Genomic DNA, 15937 nt, shown 5'->3' on the forward strand with positions numbered 1-15937 from the left:
CCATCACACCATCCTAATTCTACCTCCAATAATCCTCTGTGCCTAAAAATACCCCCAACACCTTTATCCCTCGTCTTCCCCACTGCAGACCTGCACAGATTGTCCTACCTGTAAGGTCTCACTCCTTGCCCAGTTTATCTTTGCTGATGAAGCTTCTGACCAGACCAGACTGTCCTGTAGTTCCTGCACATCCCCCTGACAAACATATTTAAATCATCCGCATAGGCAGAAACTATCAAAGGTAGATTGTGTTGTGTGCCTGACAGTGAAAGCCTGTTGAGACAGCTTCTCAGCCTACACTGCTTGACATCCTGTGCATCATGTTCTTCATAAATTTTATGTCCATTATAATTCTGTTATCCTCTTTCAATGTTGTATTATGTAAATTGCGCGCTGTCCGTCTTGGGAGAGAGATCCTCCTCTATTGCTCTCCCTGAGGTTTCTTACTATTTTTTCTCCCTGTTAAAAGTTTTTTTTTCTAGGGAGTTGTTCCTTATCCGATGAGAGGGTCTAAGGACAGGCTGTTGTGTTGCTGTTAAGCCCCCTGAGGCAAATTTGTAATTTGTGATATTGGGCTATACTAATAAAATTGATTTGATTTGATTTACACAGCAGAGGTTCAATAGCCAGACAGTAAAGCTGCCCTGAGATGGGACATCCCTTCCTTATCCCCCTCTGCACAGGGATTGGCTGGCTCAATCCTCCTGCCAACCTTCACCAAACACTCAGAACCACTGTCCAATAACCCCACCCATGATACGAAATGGTCACCAAAACCAAAGCCTTTAGTACTGAAAACAAATAGCCATGGTCCACCCTGTCAAATGATTTGTCTTGATCTAAGGAGAGAATACCAATGTCAAGATCATAATGTTTACATAGGTCAATCACATCTCAAAAAAGAAAAAATATTGTCCATTATTGTTCTGCCCTGCATACAATATGTTTGGTCCATATGAACAAGTATATCCAGATATCTTCTCAATCTGTTCGATAGTGCTATTGAAAGCACTTTATAGTCCGAGCATAAAAGGACCACTGGCCTCCAGTTTTTCAGCAAAGCTAAATCTCCCTTTTTAGGTAGCAAGGAGAAAACTGCCCTCTTACAAGACACCGGCATCGTCCTGCATGGATGTATTCCAAGAGAACTTCATGCAGGTCAGGTCCAACAGAATACCAGAAACGTTCTTAAAAGTCAGTGGTGAGCCCATCTATTCCTGGAGCCCGTCCTGAAGCCACCTGACCAACAGCTACAGTCAACTCCTCCAAGCTGAGTTTTCTGTCAAGGTCTGCCTTTTACTCGGGACTGAGCTGAGGAAGCCCCTCCAGCAGCTTTGCAGCACTGCCCTGATCACACTGCTCTGCCCCAATGAGAGAAGAGTAAAAAGCCACAGCATGACTCCTCATTTCCTTTGGATCAGTCATCACCCCACCACCGGGGAGCTTCAGAGATGTCATCAGCTTGCTCCTAGCAATAGTCTTCTCCAAACTGAAGAATAAAGAGCTCGAAGCATCCATGCCTTTGATGTTGAGGAAACAAGACCTAACGAGGGTTCCTTTCACTTGCTCCTGCATGAAAGCCCTGAGTTCCATCTTTTGTTCTTGCAGCAGGCCATCAGTAGCATTTTCTGGATTACTGTTCATAGCACACTCAAAGATTTTAATATTATCCTCCAACTCCTGAACTGCTGCTTTCATACTAGCAGTGGAGTGAGATGTATACTGCTGGCAGAAGACGTGAATCTGTGCCTTGCCCACTTCCCAACCCTGCCTCAGTGAATCAAAATTAGCTTTTTTACTTTGCCAGCAGACCCAAAACAGTTCAAAGCTCTGATAGAAAATGCTATCCCTTCAGCAACTTGTTGTTGAAATGCCAATGTGACCCAAAATTTTGCCCAGGAGAAATGATCAAATCTACAGTGATGAGATGGAGAAGCCAACTGGAGTAATGGAGCTACCAACTAGACTGGATGGAGGTGACTTTGAAATGTAGAACATATTTAGCGTGGCTGCACTCACCCTGTTATTGCTCACTCTGACCCACATATACTGTCTATCAGTGGGGTGTTTTGACCTCCATGCATCTAGCAAATCTAATAGAGTAACTATGCTGCTTCAGCTACCAGATGACTGAATGTGTGGTTGCTCACTTGTTCTGTCCATGGTGAAATCAATGGTGCAGTTCCAATCCCCTACTATGAACAGCTGCTCCTGACAATACTTCCGCAAATCATCCCTCAAAACACTGAGAAAGGCTAACTTGTCAGCCCCCTGAATCAGGGCATATACACTGACCAATCAGAAAAGGCACCCTTAAATTTCTACCCTTATAATAAGACACCTTCCTTTCACTAATTCCACAGATGATAAAAATCTTGGATTGGTTCTTTTAGTTAGCAACACTGGTAACCCCCACTGAAGTCGGTGCCATGGCTGAGTGTACAGTGCTGCTTGAAAGTTTGTGAACCCTCCAGACATGGTCACTGTTTTTGTAAAAAACATTAAAATAAGCTTATTACACATACATCCAAATCCCAATTTGTAAAGCACACCTTCCAAATAATGGACACACACACAAAAAGAGATATATTTTCATTATTTAATTCAACAAAGGTGGTTTATTTCACAAAAACTGAAAATTTAACATGTGCAAAAGTATGTGAACCCTTGTATTAGTAGCTTGTGGCTCCTCCTTTTGAGGCCATTACTTCAACCAATCGTCTTCTGTAACCACTAACCAGTCTCTCGCATCTGCTTATGGGGATTTTTGTCCACTCCTCCTTGCAGAACTCAGCCAGTTGAGAAAGGTTGGAGGGACATCTGGTATATGTACCAACTTCTTCAGGTCTCGCCACAACATTCCAATTGGATTAAGGTCCAGACTTTGACTGGGCCTATCCAGAGTACGAATCCTCTTTCTCTGAAGCCATTCCTTTGTAGTTTTGCTGGAATGCTTTGGGTCATTGTCTTGTTGCATAATCCATTTTCGTCCCAGCGTCAACTCCCTGACTGATGGCAGGAGATTCTGGTCAAGAATTTGTTGATATGCCGGAGAATTCATGGTTCCTTGGATAACATGGAGTCGTCCAGGTCCAGAAGCAGAAAAGCAGCCACAGACCTTCACATTTCCACCACCATGCTTCACTGTTGGGAGGAGGTTCTTTTCTTCATATGCAGTGTTGGCTTTTCTCCAAACATGTTGGTTTTGATTGTGACCAAATAATTCTATTTTGGACTCGTCTGTCCAGAGAATGGACTTCCAGAAGGTCTCTGGTTTGTCCAAGTGCTCTCTGGCAAAGTTGAAATGGGCAGCTTTGTTCTTTTTTGAGAGCAGAGGCTTCCTTCTAGCAACCCTCCCATGAATGTCATGGCTATTCAATTTTCGTCTGATTGTAGACGCATGCACATTTGTCCCAGATGCTACCAGAGAGGTGTGCAACTCTCTAGAGGTGATGTGTGGGTTGGGCTTTACCTGATGTATTATTTTTCTGGTGCTTCTGGGTGATAGTTTTGATGGGTGTCCACTTCTAGGCAGAGTTGCTGTCACGTTGAAGGCCGTCCATTTGTAAATTATTTGTCTTACAGTGGATGGATGGAGCTGGAATCTTTTGGAGATGGTCTTATAGCCCTCCCCAGACTGATGGGCTGTCACTACCCTCTTCTTCATGTCCTCAGATATCTCCTTTGCTCTCGGCATTGTTGATTTGTATGGGACCACAGTGGTTTGGTTGGTTTCCTCTCTCTTTTAATTAGTGCAGGCCAAACCCTTTCCCAAGGATGTCTCATTTCATTGGTCTGCTTAAATGATTAATTAAGCACCCAAATGTGTTTCACCCGAGTCTGTTACCTGCTTGACTTAACCAATGCAGCTGGGGGTTCACTTTTCTTTTGCACATACACTAATTCCATGTTTCATGTAGTTTTTGGGCTACTTAAACAAGTCCCACTAAACAAGTACCTGCAACTGATAAACATATATCTGACATTTCATACATAAAAACTGGTGATGATAGAACAAGAAAATCATGGTAAAACAACAGAAACATCTAAACTGCTCAAGGGGTTCACATACTTTCAAGCAGCACTGTATATGACCCCTCCTACCACTGTCCCCAGTCCATCTCATGAGTTTGATCACCGAGTTTCCTGCAGAAAAACCACATCTCTCATTTTCTGTTTCACAAACTCAGCCACTAAAGACAGAAACAGACCGGCATGAACCAGACAACAGAATAAAGCACCATGTGATGCATGAGCACAATTTATTTCACAACTTTTGTCCTTCTTACATTTTTCCCCTTTGCCCCATCAAAAAAAACAAAACAAAAAAAATTATGTTCTCCAGAGAACACAGATCTGTGCTACAGTTTTATGTTTCACCAACTGACACACTATCAGACTCAGAATCGTAATCCATGTCCTCAGCTTCACCTGTCTACTGGGAATCTCCGCTACACTCTCAGTGTTCCCTTCAGTAGGCCTACCTCTGCCTTTTACACTCTGTCCCTTACCACTGAGCACATCCTCATTCCCCGCCGAGCTGCTGGAGGCAGCCATCTGTTCAGCTGCGAGTGTTTCTGCAAGCTCTGCCCCTGGTTCTGAGGTCATAGGCTGAGAGCCTATTTCCTCATCTACAACCGATGGAGAAGGCTGTTCCTCCGACTGATCCGTTCTGCTCTCCTCGCCTCAGAGACATTATCAGGGGGCAGGATGTTAGCATCTGCCTCAGAGACATTATCAGGGGGCAGGATGTTAGCATCTACCTCACAGACATTATCAGGGGGCAGGATGTTAGCATCTGTCTCATTGACATTATCAGGGGGCAGGATGTTAGGCTCTACCTCACAGACATTATCAGGGGGCAGGATGTTAGCATCTACCTCACAGACATTATCAGGGGGCAGGATGTTAGCATCTGCCTCAGAGACATTATCAGGGGGCAGGATGTTAGCCTCTACCTCACAGACATTATCAGGGGGCAGGATGTTAGCATCTGTCTCATTGACATTATCAGGGGGCAGGATGTTAGCATCTGCCTCAGAGACATTATCAGGGGGCAGGATGTTAGCCTCTACCTCACAGACATTATCAGGGGGCAGGATGTTAGCATCTGTCTCATTGACATTATCAGGGGGCAGGATGTTAGCATCTGCCTCATTGACATTATCAGGGGGCAGGACATTAGCATCTGTCTCATTGACATTATCAGGGGGCAGGATGTTAGCATCCGCATTGTCTGCCTCTGCTTGCTGTGTATGCAGACATGCAAGCCACTTACGGCCGACATCCCCACACTCAAAACATTTCACCTGCCCCAAACTAGCATACACCCTGTACAAGCCATTAGCATGTTTAACTCTAAAGCAAACCTCTAAACTCTGTGTCGCTGAGTCCAAACACATAAGCACCTGTCTCCTGAGTGACTGAAGCTGTTTCAGCTTCGGATATTACATCCGAGACTGACAGTTTTAGAATCACTGGCAAATTTACCAAACCTCCACAGCTCATTTCCTAACAGCTTGTTGGAGATAAACGGCAGAACACCCGACACTGTGATTCTGGTACAGGGAACCAACAAAGGGGAGACAGCACCAAAGATATCCCTGATAACTACACCCCTGTCAATCATCTCACTGACACGACGCTCCTCCTTCAAAAACACCACCACAGCCTTGTTCATCCTGGAAGCAAACAGTAAATTGACCAACTTGCTCTCCTACAGCCAACAAAACCTCCTGCACTGTCACACTGGGCTCTGGTGGGACTATCCGAATCCCATGGCATCTGCATGGAGGTGGTGTCTCAGAGGACGCCATTCCTCCTGAAAACCACCCGACAAAACCACTGACTGACTGGTAAAAAGTATTGAGAAAGTATACCTGGTTATGCACACAGGACAGATGAAGAATACAGGGGAACATCCCAAAAAATACAGCACACAATCAAACTCCGCGCCACTCTAACATTCACCACCCTGACTCACACTCACACTCCCAACCTCCCAGCATGCAGTGCAGCGAGGGAGAGAGAGTGAGAGAGAGTGAGAGAGAGAGAGAGAGATGGTTAGAAAAGAGACACACACAGAGATAAATGGTCAGAGAAAGAGAGATAGACAGAGAGAGAGCAAGCAAGCGAGAGATAGATGGCTGGAGAGAGTGAGCGAGATTGAGGGGGAAAATCATAGACAGAAAGTAAGAAACAGACAGTGGGGGGGCAATGTTGGCAGTCTAAAGTTTGACACAAAGCAAGCTCATTCATATAATGAATAGAATAAAACAGAACAGAGGGGAAGAGAAGAGAATAGACATGAAGAAAAGAGAGAAGGGAACAGAATAACACCTTACCAGGGTTGCTCAGTGTTGGCACTGCTGGACTGAAGGTGGTTGGCTGGATGTGGAAGGAGGAGAGAGAGAGAGAGAGAGAGAGAGAGACAGAGACAGAGACAGAGACAGAGACAGAGAGACAGAGATTTGATTTTCAAAAGCACATTTATTCAGTCAAACAGCTGATATTCAAAACATAGACAATTTATTATAATCCACCTCAAAGGTGACAAGAGTTTCAGAAAACGGCTATTTAAGTAGTTCAAAACAAAAGTATCCACACCAACAAACAGGTTCCAAACTCAAGTCAGCTTAGCCCAAAATCACAAACACAAACCTGCCTCAAAAGGCTTTACAACGTGCAATACATGGTGTTTACACAATACACAATTTAGAAACAGAAAACCTGGTCTTCATCATCACTCACTGACCACAATACTCCCCCTATTGCCCATTTGAGGCTGAAAGCCTCTAAATTGTCTACCATTTTGTAATAGGCATGCTCCACCTTGAGCCGAGCCTTCAGCATGCCTTTAAGGACCTGCACAGGGTCCACACAGCCCACCGCCTGAGCCCAGCTCCTACGGCTCAGCCAGATGGCTAATTTGGCAGAAGCCGATATAACATTTATAATTGTTTGTGTGTACTTTTCTTCCTGGCTAGGTATTTGGGACAATACACAAACAACTTAAAAGAAAAAGCCTCCCCCAAGCCCAAAAAGCAGCCCCTTAGCAAATCAAACACACCACCAACCCAGGACACTGGACAAATAAATGCGTTAGAGTTTCACACTGTCAACAAAACGACACACCTCCCTGTGGTCAGGATCCCGGTGTGCTCTGTGTCTGTTCATGGCTATTGCTCCGTGCACAATCCTCCAATGGAGGTCAGCTGACCGTTTTTCAACCGGTAGCTTGTACAGGGACCACCTGCAGCCTTTCAGGGAAGAGCCTGGGCCAAAAAACTCAGACTACCTCGACGCTTTCATGGCCTGCAGAGACTGAAAGTGCCTCACCTTCACACACAAGACGTAAGTTGCCTTTTTTCCCAGGTCCTCAAACTTGTCCAGCCGTGGGGTCATGACAGAAAGGAGTTGGCCCTCCATCTCCTAGTCAGTCAGTCTCTGTGCGGTCTTCAGCCTAAAGGCCATCACTCAAGAGGCAATGTCCACAAGACCCTGTCCACCTTCTTCCACTGGCAAGTATTAGGCAGGGGCTCAGATCCAGTGCTGCCCTGACCAGAAAAAGTCCACTAAGGCCCACTGAACATCTTCAATCAGACCTCTTGGTGGAAGTAGAACAATCAGTCTGTGCCACAGCGTTGAGGCAACCAACTTATTGGCAACCAAAACTCGACCCGTATACGACAGCTGGAGTAGCAACCATTACCTCAACCCCCCCCCCCCAACCTTCACCAAACACTCAGAACCACTGTCCAATAACCCCACCCATGATAAAAAATGGTCACCATCATAGGACCCCTACTTGAAATGCTAAATGATTCATTAGAGAATGGTTCCCTCCCAAGATCACTTACAGAGGCCAATGTCAGCCTTATCCTTAAAAAAGGGAACTCCGCTAATAGGCCCATAAGCTTGTTAAATGCAGACTTTAAGCTGCTCTCCAAAATCTTGGCCCTATGCTTAGAGGAAGTCCTGCCCTCCGTTATAAAGTACGACCAAACAGGTTTTATTATTGGTAGGAATTCTTGTAGCAATATGAGAAGACTTCTCAATATTATTCAACTTTCCCAGCTTCATAAATTCGATGGCTTAGTTGTCAGTTTGGATGCTGAGAAAGCCTTTGATCGTATCGAGTGGCCCTATTTGTTTTCTGCACTTGACTTATTTGGTTTGGGGGAGGGGTTTATCAGCTGGGTGAAGCTTATGTATAATAACCCATTAACTGCTGTGCTGACAAATGGCAAAAAAGTCCTCATACTTCCGCCTGGGTTGACAATCAAGACAGGGCTACCCCATGTCTCCTTTTTTATTCGCAATTGCTATCGAACCTCTGGCGGAAGCTATTAGATGCTCCTCCTCTATCTCAGGTGTTTCTGTTGGGAACAGGAACCATACAATTTCATTGTATACGGATGATATCCTGCTATTTCTTAATAACCCAGATGTATCCATGCCTGCAGTCTTGAATTTGATAAGTAATTTTAGCAAGTTGTCAGGCTTCAAAATTAATTTCACAAAGTCAGAGACACTCCCCCTGGGTGGTCTTAGAGATTTGTCTCCTCCCTTATCCTGTCCATTTAAGTGGTCACCTAAGGGCTTCACTTACTTGGGGATATATATAACCCCTTCACTACAACAGCTGTATGGTGCTAACTTTGGACCCCTGTTAAAACATATACATGAAGACCTGGAGAGATGGTCTTCCTTACTGCTTTCGATGTTGGGACAGATATCATTACTTAAAATGAAAATTTTTCCGAGGTTTCTCTACTTCTTTCAAATGATCCCAATTCTATTTAAAACTAAAGTGATTAAAGAGATAAATAGGCAATTTAGCACCTTTATTTGGAACAAGAAGAGGCCTGATGTAAAGATAGCTAGACTAATGAGGCCGCAGGAGATGGGGGGCTTGCCTGTCCCTAATATGAGGCTTTACCAACTGGCCTCTCAGTTACATTATATTGCTGAATAGGTAAAGAATGATTCAAAATCTATATGGCTAGATCTAGAATCATCACAGATCAATACGTCATTGGTGGGTCTTCTGCTCACTCTTGAACAGAAAAAAATTAAAAGTATCACTGGGAATAATATCATTATAAACAAAATTACAAGCTTGGGTAGCAATTAGAAAATTAGAGGGACAAGACAGAATGCTATCCTCCCTTTCTCCAGTATGGGGTAATATCGACTTTTCCCCTGGAGTTACAGATGCCTGACATGAGCTATGGCAACATGAAAGGGATCATCACTATAGGCCATATAAATCTTACCTGTACAAGTAACACCACTGATTTATGCTATGGCATCATTGAAGAACATTTCTCCAGGACAGCACAGCAGATCACCACACTGTCCACCTTCTCCCACCCAATGAAACCAAATCACAGAGGGTAATATTACTACTACTACTAATATCCATCCAGCCATCCATTATCCAAACCGCTAATCCTGCTCGCAGGGTCGCGGGGATGCTGGAGCCTATCCCAGCAGTCATTGAGCTGCAGGCGCCCAATAATAATAATAATAATAATAAGATAGGGCGGCACGGTGGTGCAGTGGTTAGCGCGGTCGCCTCACAACAAGAAGGTCCTGGGTTCGAGCCCCGGGGTAGTCCAACCTTGGTGGGTGACCCCAGGTCGTCCTCTGTGTGGAGTTTGCATGTTCTCCCCGTGTCTGCGTGGGTTTCCTCCGGGGGCTCCGGTTTCCTCCCACAGTCCAAAGACATGTAGGTCAGGTGAACTGGCAGTACTACATTGTCCCTAGGTGTGTGTGTGTGTGTGTGTGTGTGTGTGTGTGTGTGTGTGTGTGTGATGGCCTGGCGGCCTGTCCAGGGTGTTTCCCCGCCTGCCGCCGAGTGACTGCTGGGATAGGCTCCAGCATCCCCGCCACCCTGAGAGCAGGATCAGCGGTTCAGATAAAGGATGGATGGATGATACGATAAAAACTGAATTTGTACGACGCGTGCAGCCCCGGACATCTAAGGGCGTCACAGACCTGTTATTGCTCAGTCTCGCGTGGCTGAAAGCCACTTGTCCCTCTAACGAGTTGGGACGCCGACCGCGCGGGGCCGCGTAAAAAGTTGGCATGCCGGAGTCTCGTTCGTTATCGAATTCATCCGACAAATTGCTTGAATGACCACAGTGAGCCAGGGCCGCGGTTGAACGTCTCATCTGAAGGACGGTGTCTCCTACACCACAATGTCCGCGTCACTGCACTGGGATTTTTTGTTGTTTTTTCATTTGGACCAGAGGGAAGACTGCCCCCTACTGGCCAGCTAACACCACTTCCAGCAGCAACTCAGTTTTCCCGGGAGGTCTCCCAACCACGCCTGCTTAGCTTCCGCCATGCAGCAGACCCAGGGTCCATGTGGGTATGGCTGCTGTTGAGGCGCTTCACCTGGTCCAGTCCTTTCTAGCCAGACCAAAGTCCTGTGGCAGGCTGGTGTTTGCGGATGTCTCTGGTGTATCTTAACACGGCTCAGCCTCGTGTACTGGGTAAGAAATGGCCGAAGATGGCGCTCATGATGTCATTTGATGGGTCAAGTCACTGTCTGCAGACAGCATTCATTATAGAGGTCAGCGCTGCTCCATCAGGAGCGTCTCAGAAAGGCTCAGCGCTCCCTCGTGTGGTCGGTGGCACTGCTGGCTGTGTTGACACACGCCCTATAAATAACTCGGGCTTGACGAGCCGCCCTGCCGCCAGCGGGGGCGACACATCAAGCAGACAGAGACACGAGTCAGGGTGGAGCGCTGTAGGACCTGATACGGACCGTCGATGGATGGGGTCAACCATCTGTATGACCACAGATATCCCTCAGAAGACTCGCGTGTGTGTGTGTGTGTGTGTATTCAGTCGGGTTTTCCCAGTAAATCCAAGTTGAGACTTGCCGTCCTGCCTCCTCCTCTGTGTGTCTGAGATAAGGCGCCAGGCAGCCGCACGCTGGCTGACTTCCTGACTGCGTGACAATAGCAGCTGATTACACAAGTCAGTTGAGGAGCGACTGAGCAAAATGCAGACAGGAATAACGTGTTGTGTACTGTGTGGGTTACACTCTAACTGCTCTGCAGATGGACCGGTAGACCACTGCTCCCATACTAAACTACAGGCTCAGTCAGGGCTGGCTAACCATGTGCCATGGGGAGCCACGTGTGTGTGCAGGTGCTCGCTGCAGCCGGACTGCACACCAGCGGGTTTCACCGATGAGCGACCCTCCAACCAAAGAGGAAGAACGTGTCAGTGAAACCCGCTGGTGTGCAGTCCGGCTGCAGTGAACACCTGCACACACATGGCTCTCCATGGCACATGGTTAGCCACCCCTGGGCTAAGTCATCCCGGTGTCGGAAGATGGCGGCGCAAATCCACGTTTGCAGCGGCCTCACCCAGTACCGGTGCAGGGACCACGGCCCTGCCTGGAGCTGTGCCCGAAGAGGAAACATGGAGGGCGGTCTGACAGGACGTGGAAGCGGGCCAGGCTAAGCTAACTGCTAGCCCATGCAGACCGGCAGCTCCAACAGTCCTCCTGGATGCTGCCTGGCATTGGTTCATTTTCTTTTTTTAGTTTAGATGTGTTAGTTTGGATACATGTATTCTTGTAGGGGGCGGCATGGTGGTGCAGTGGTTAGCGCAGTTGCCTCACAGCAAGACGGTGCTGGGTTCGAGCCCCAGGGTAGCCCAACCTTGGGGGTCGTCCCAGGTCGTCCTCTGTGTGGTTTGCATGTTCTCCCAGCGTCTGCTTGGGTTTCCTCCGGGGTCTCCGGTTGCCTCCCGCAGTCCAAAGACATGTAGGTCAGGTGACTCAAAGACATGTAGGTCAGGTGACTCAAAGACATGTAGGTCAGGTGACTCGGCCGTACTAAATTGTCCCTAGGTATGAATGTGTGTGTGTGTGGGGGGGGGGGGCGGGCTGTGATCCTGTCCAGGGTGTGTCCCCACCTGCCGCCCATCGACTGATGGGATAGGCTCCAGAATCCCTACAACCGTGAGAGCAGGATAAGTGGCTGGGATACTGAATGGATGGATGTTCTTTTAGTTCTTGGATGTGTTTTTGTCTTTGTGTTGCACTGCTGTGGGCTGTGAGCTGGAAACTGTGGGCTGGGGGCTGTGGGCTGTGGGCTGGGAGCTGTGGGCTGGGAGCTGTGGGCTGTGAGCTGTGGGCTGTGGGCTGTGAGCTGGGGGCTGGGGGCTGTGGGCTGTGGGCTGTGGGCTGTGGGCTGTGAGCTGGGGGCTGGGGGCTGTGGGCTGTGGGCTGTGGGCTGTGAGCTGGGGGCTGTGGGCTGTGGGCTGTGAGCTGGGGGCTGGGGGCTGTGGGCTGTGAGCTGTGGGCTGTGGGCTGGGAGCTGTGGGCTGTGAGCTGGGGGCTGGGGGCTGGGGGCTGTGGGCTGGGAGCTGTGGGCTGGGGGCTGTGGGCTGGGGGCTGTGGGCTGGGGGCTGTGGGCTGTGGGCTGGGGGCTGTGGGCTGGGAGCTGTGGGCTGGGAGCTGTGGGCTGTGGGCTGTGGGCTGGGGGCTGGGGGCTGTGGGCTGGGGGCTGGGAGCTGGGAGCTGGGAGCTGTGAGCTGTGGGCTGGGGGCTGGGAGCTGTGGGCTGTGGGCTGTGGGCTGTGAGCTGTGGGCTGGGGGCTGGGGGCTGGGGGCTGTGGGCTGGGGGCTGTGGGCTGTGGGCTGTGAGCTGTGGGCTGGGGGCTGGGGGCTGGGGGCTGGGAGCTGTGGGCTGGGGGCTGTGGGCTGTGGGCTGTGAGCTGTGGGCTGGGGGCTGTGGGCTGGGAGCTGTGGGCTGGGAGCTGGGAGCTGTGAGCTGTGAGCTGTGGGCTGGGGGCTGGGAGCTGTGGGCTGTGGGCTGGGGGCTGTGGGCTGTGGGCTGGGGGCTGTGGGCTGGGGGCTGGGGGCTGTGAGCTGTGGGCTGGGGGCTGTGGGCTGGGAGCTGTGGGCTGGGAGCTGGGAGCTGTGGGCTGGGAGCTGGGAGCTGTGAGCTGTGAGCTGTGGGCTGGGGGCTGGGAGCTGTGGGCTGTGGGCTGGGGGCTGTGGGCTGGGAGCTGGGGGCTGGGGGCTGGGGGCTGGGGGCTGTGAGCTGTGGGCTGGGGGCTGGGGGCTGTTCTGACCAGGACATATTCTGACCAGGACACATTCTGACCAGGACATATTTGGACTAGGACATATATTCTGACCAGGACATATTTGGACTAGGACATATATTCTGACCAGGACATATTTGGACTAGGACATATATTCTGACCAGGACATATTTGGACAAGGACATATATTCTGACCAGGACATATTTGGACTAGGACATATATTCTGACCAGGACATATTTGGGCTAGGACATATATTCTGACCAGGACATATTTGGACTAGGACATATATTCTGACCAGGACATATTTGGACTAGGACATATATTCTGACCAGGACATATTTGGACTAGGACATATATTCTGACCAGGACATATTCTGACACCAATGAGCAGTGTTCACTTCTAACACTCTCACTGCTGACTGATCTGACAGATGGGCCAAACCAACACCTGTCCACACACACTATACGCCTCACTACAAGTCCACAACACTGCTCTTTAGTGCCGCAAAACATTCATCACCGCTTATCCCCCCCCCCCCCCCACACACACACACACACACCGTTGGTTGCATGTAGCATGCACCAGACCCGGGGTGGACCATGAGGTGGTGCAGTGATGACATGGACTGTTGTTGAAGTTCCCTACATACTCCCTACATGAAGTGATGAAGCATGACTGTGTGTGTGTGTGTGTGTGTGTGTGTGTGTGTGTGTGTGTGTGTGTGTGTGTGTGTGTATCTTTGCGTGTTTAAAGATATATTTGTGTGTGTCTGTATGCGTGTGTGTTTCACCTTCAGCTCCCAGTGACAGGTCATCTTCAAAGCTACAGCCGTTCCTCAGCACTAATGTTCACACACACACACACACACACACACACACACACACACACACACACACACAGATGCAAAATTGAAATGACCCCAGCCAAGATCCAACATATATGTGCAAACATAGTATGCTGATGTCTGCAGTAGTAAGATGTAAACATAGCATGCTGATGTCTGCAGTAGTAAGATGTAAACATAGTATGCTGACGTCTGCAGTAGTAAGATGTAAACATAGTATGCTGACGTCTGCAGTAGTAAGATGTAAACATAGCATACCGATGTCTGCAGTAGTAAGATGTAAACATAGCATGCTGATGTCTGCAGTAGTAAGATGTAAACATAGCATGCTGATGTCTGCAGTAGTAAGATGTAAACATAGCATGCTGATGTCTGCAGTAGTAAGATGTAAACATAACATGCTGATGTCTGCAGTAGTAAGATGTAAACATAGCATGCTGATGTCTGCAGTAGTAAGATGTAAACATAGCATGCTGACGTCTGCAGTAGTAAGATGTAAACATAGTATGCTGACGTCTGCAGTAGTAAGATGTAAACATAACATGCTGACGTCTGCAGTAGTAAGATGTAAACATAGTATGCTGATGTCTGCAGTAGTAAGATGTAAACATAGTATGCTGATGTCTGCAGTAGTAAGATGTAAACATAGTATGCTGATGTCTGCAGTAGTAAGATGTAAACATAACATGCTGATGTCTGCAGTAGTAAGATGTAAACATAGCATGCTGACGTCTGCAGTAGTAAGATGTAAACATAACATGCTGATGTCTGCAGTAGTAAGATGTAAACATAGTATGCTGATGTCTGCAGTAGTAAGATGTAAACATAACATGCTGATGTCTGCAGTAGTAAGATGTAAACATAGCATGCTGACGTCTGCAGTAGTAAGATGTAAACATAACATGCTGACGTCTGCAGTAGTAAGATGTAAACATAACATGCTGATGTCTGCAGTAGTAAGATGTAAACATAGTATGCTGACGTCTGCAGTAGTAAGATGTAAACATAGTATGCTGACGTCTGCAGTAGTAAGATGTAAACATAGCATGCTGACGTCTGCAGTAGTAAGATGTAAACATAGCATGCTGATGTCTGCAGTAGTAAGATGTAAACATAGCATGCTGATGTCTGCAGTAGTAAGATGTAAACATAGCATGCTGACGTCTGCAGTAGTAAGATGTAAACATAACATGCTGATGTCTGCAGTAGTAAGATGTAAACATAGCATGCTGATGTCTGCAGTAGTAAGATGTAAACATAGTATGCTGACGTCTGCAGTAGTAAGATGTAAACATAGCATGCTGATGTCTGCAGTAGTAAGATGTAAACATAGCATGCTGATGTCTGCAGTAGTAAGATGTAAACATAGTATGCTGATGTCTGCAGTAGTAAGATGTAAACATAGTATGCTGACGTCTGCAGTAGTAAGATGTAAACATAGCATGCTGACGTCTGCAGTAGTAAGATGTAAACACAACATGCTGATGTCTGCAGTAGCAAGATGTAAACATAACATGCTGATGTCCGCAGTAGTAAGATGTAAACATAACATGCTGATGTCCGCAGTAGTAAGATGTAAACATAGCATGCTGATGTCTGCAGTAGTAAGATGTAAACATAACATGCTGATGTTTGCAGTAGTAAGATGTAAACATAACATGCTGATGTCTGCAGTAGTAAGATGTAAACATAGTATGCTGACGTCTGCAGTAGTAAGATGTAAACATAACATGCTGACGTCTGCAGTAGTAAGATGTAAACATAACATGCTGACGTCTGCAGTAGTAAGATGTAAACATAACATGCTGATGTCTGCAGTAGTAAGATGTAAACATAACATGCTGATGTCTGCAGTAGTAAGATGTAAACATAACATGCTGATGTCTGCAGTAGTAAGATGTAAACATAACATGCTGATGTCCGCAGTAGTAAGATGTAAACATAGCATGCTGATGTCTGCAGTAGTAAGATGTAAACATAACATGCTGATGTTTGCAGTAGTAAGATGTAAACA

At 47.5% G+C, this 15937-nt stretch overlaps 1 protein-coding gene across 1 annotated transcript in view; it reads right to left on the reverse strand.

The window, feature by feature from the left end:
• Positions 1-15937, reverse strand: part of itprid2 (ITPR interacting domain containing 2) — a 125250-nt gene that overhangs the window by 69011 nt on the left and 40302 nt on the right. Inside the window, exons 6-7 of the mRNA XM_056288975.1 lie at positions 13870-13920; positions 6345-6387 (exon numbers count right to left, since the gene is read on the reverse strand). Of these exons, the coding sequence (XP_056144950.1) occupies positions 6345-6387; positions 13870-13920 (94 nt within the window). The remainder of the gene's footprint in view (positions 1-6344; positions 6388-13869; positions 13921-15937) is intronic.

The sequence above is a fragment of the Lampris incognitus genome, chromosome 11 (assembly GCF_029633865.1).
Source record: "Lampris incognitus isolate fLamInc1 chromosome 11, fLamInc1.hap2, whole genome shotgun sequence".
In the NCBI taxonomy this organism is placed as follows: domain Eukaryota; kingdom Metazoa; phylum Chordata; class Actinopteri; order Lampriformes; family Lampridae; genus Lampris; species Lampris incognitus.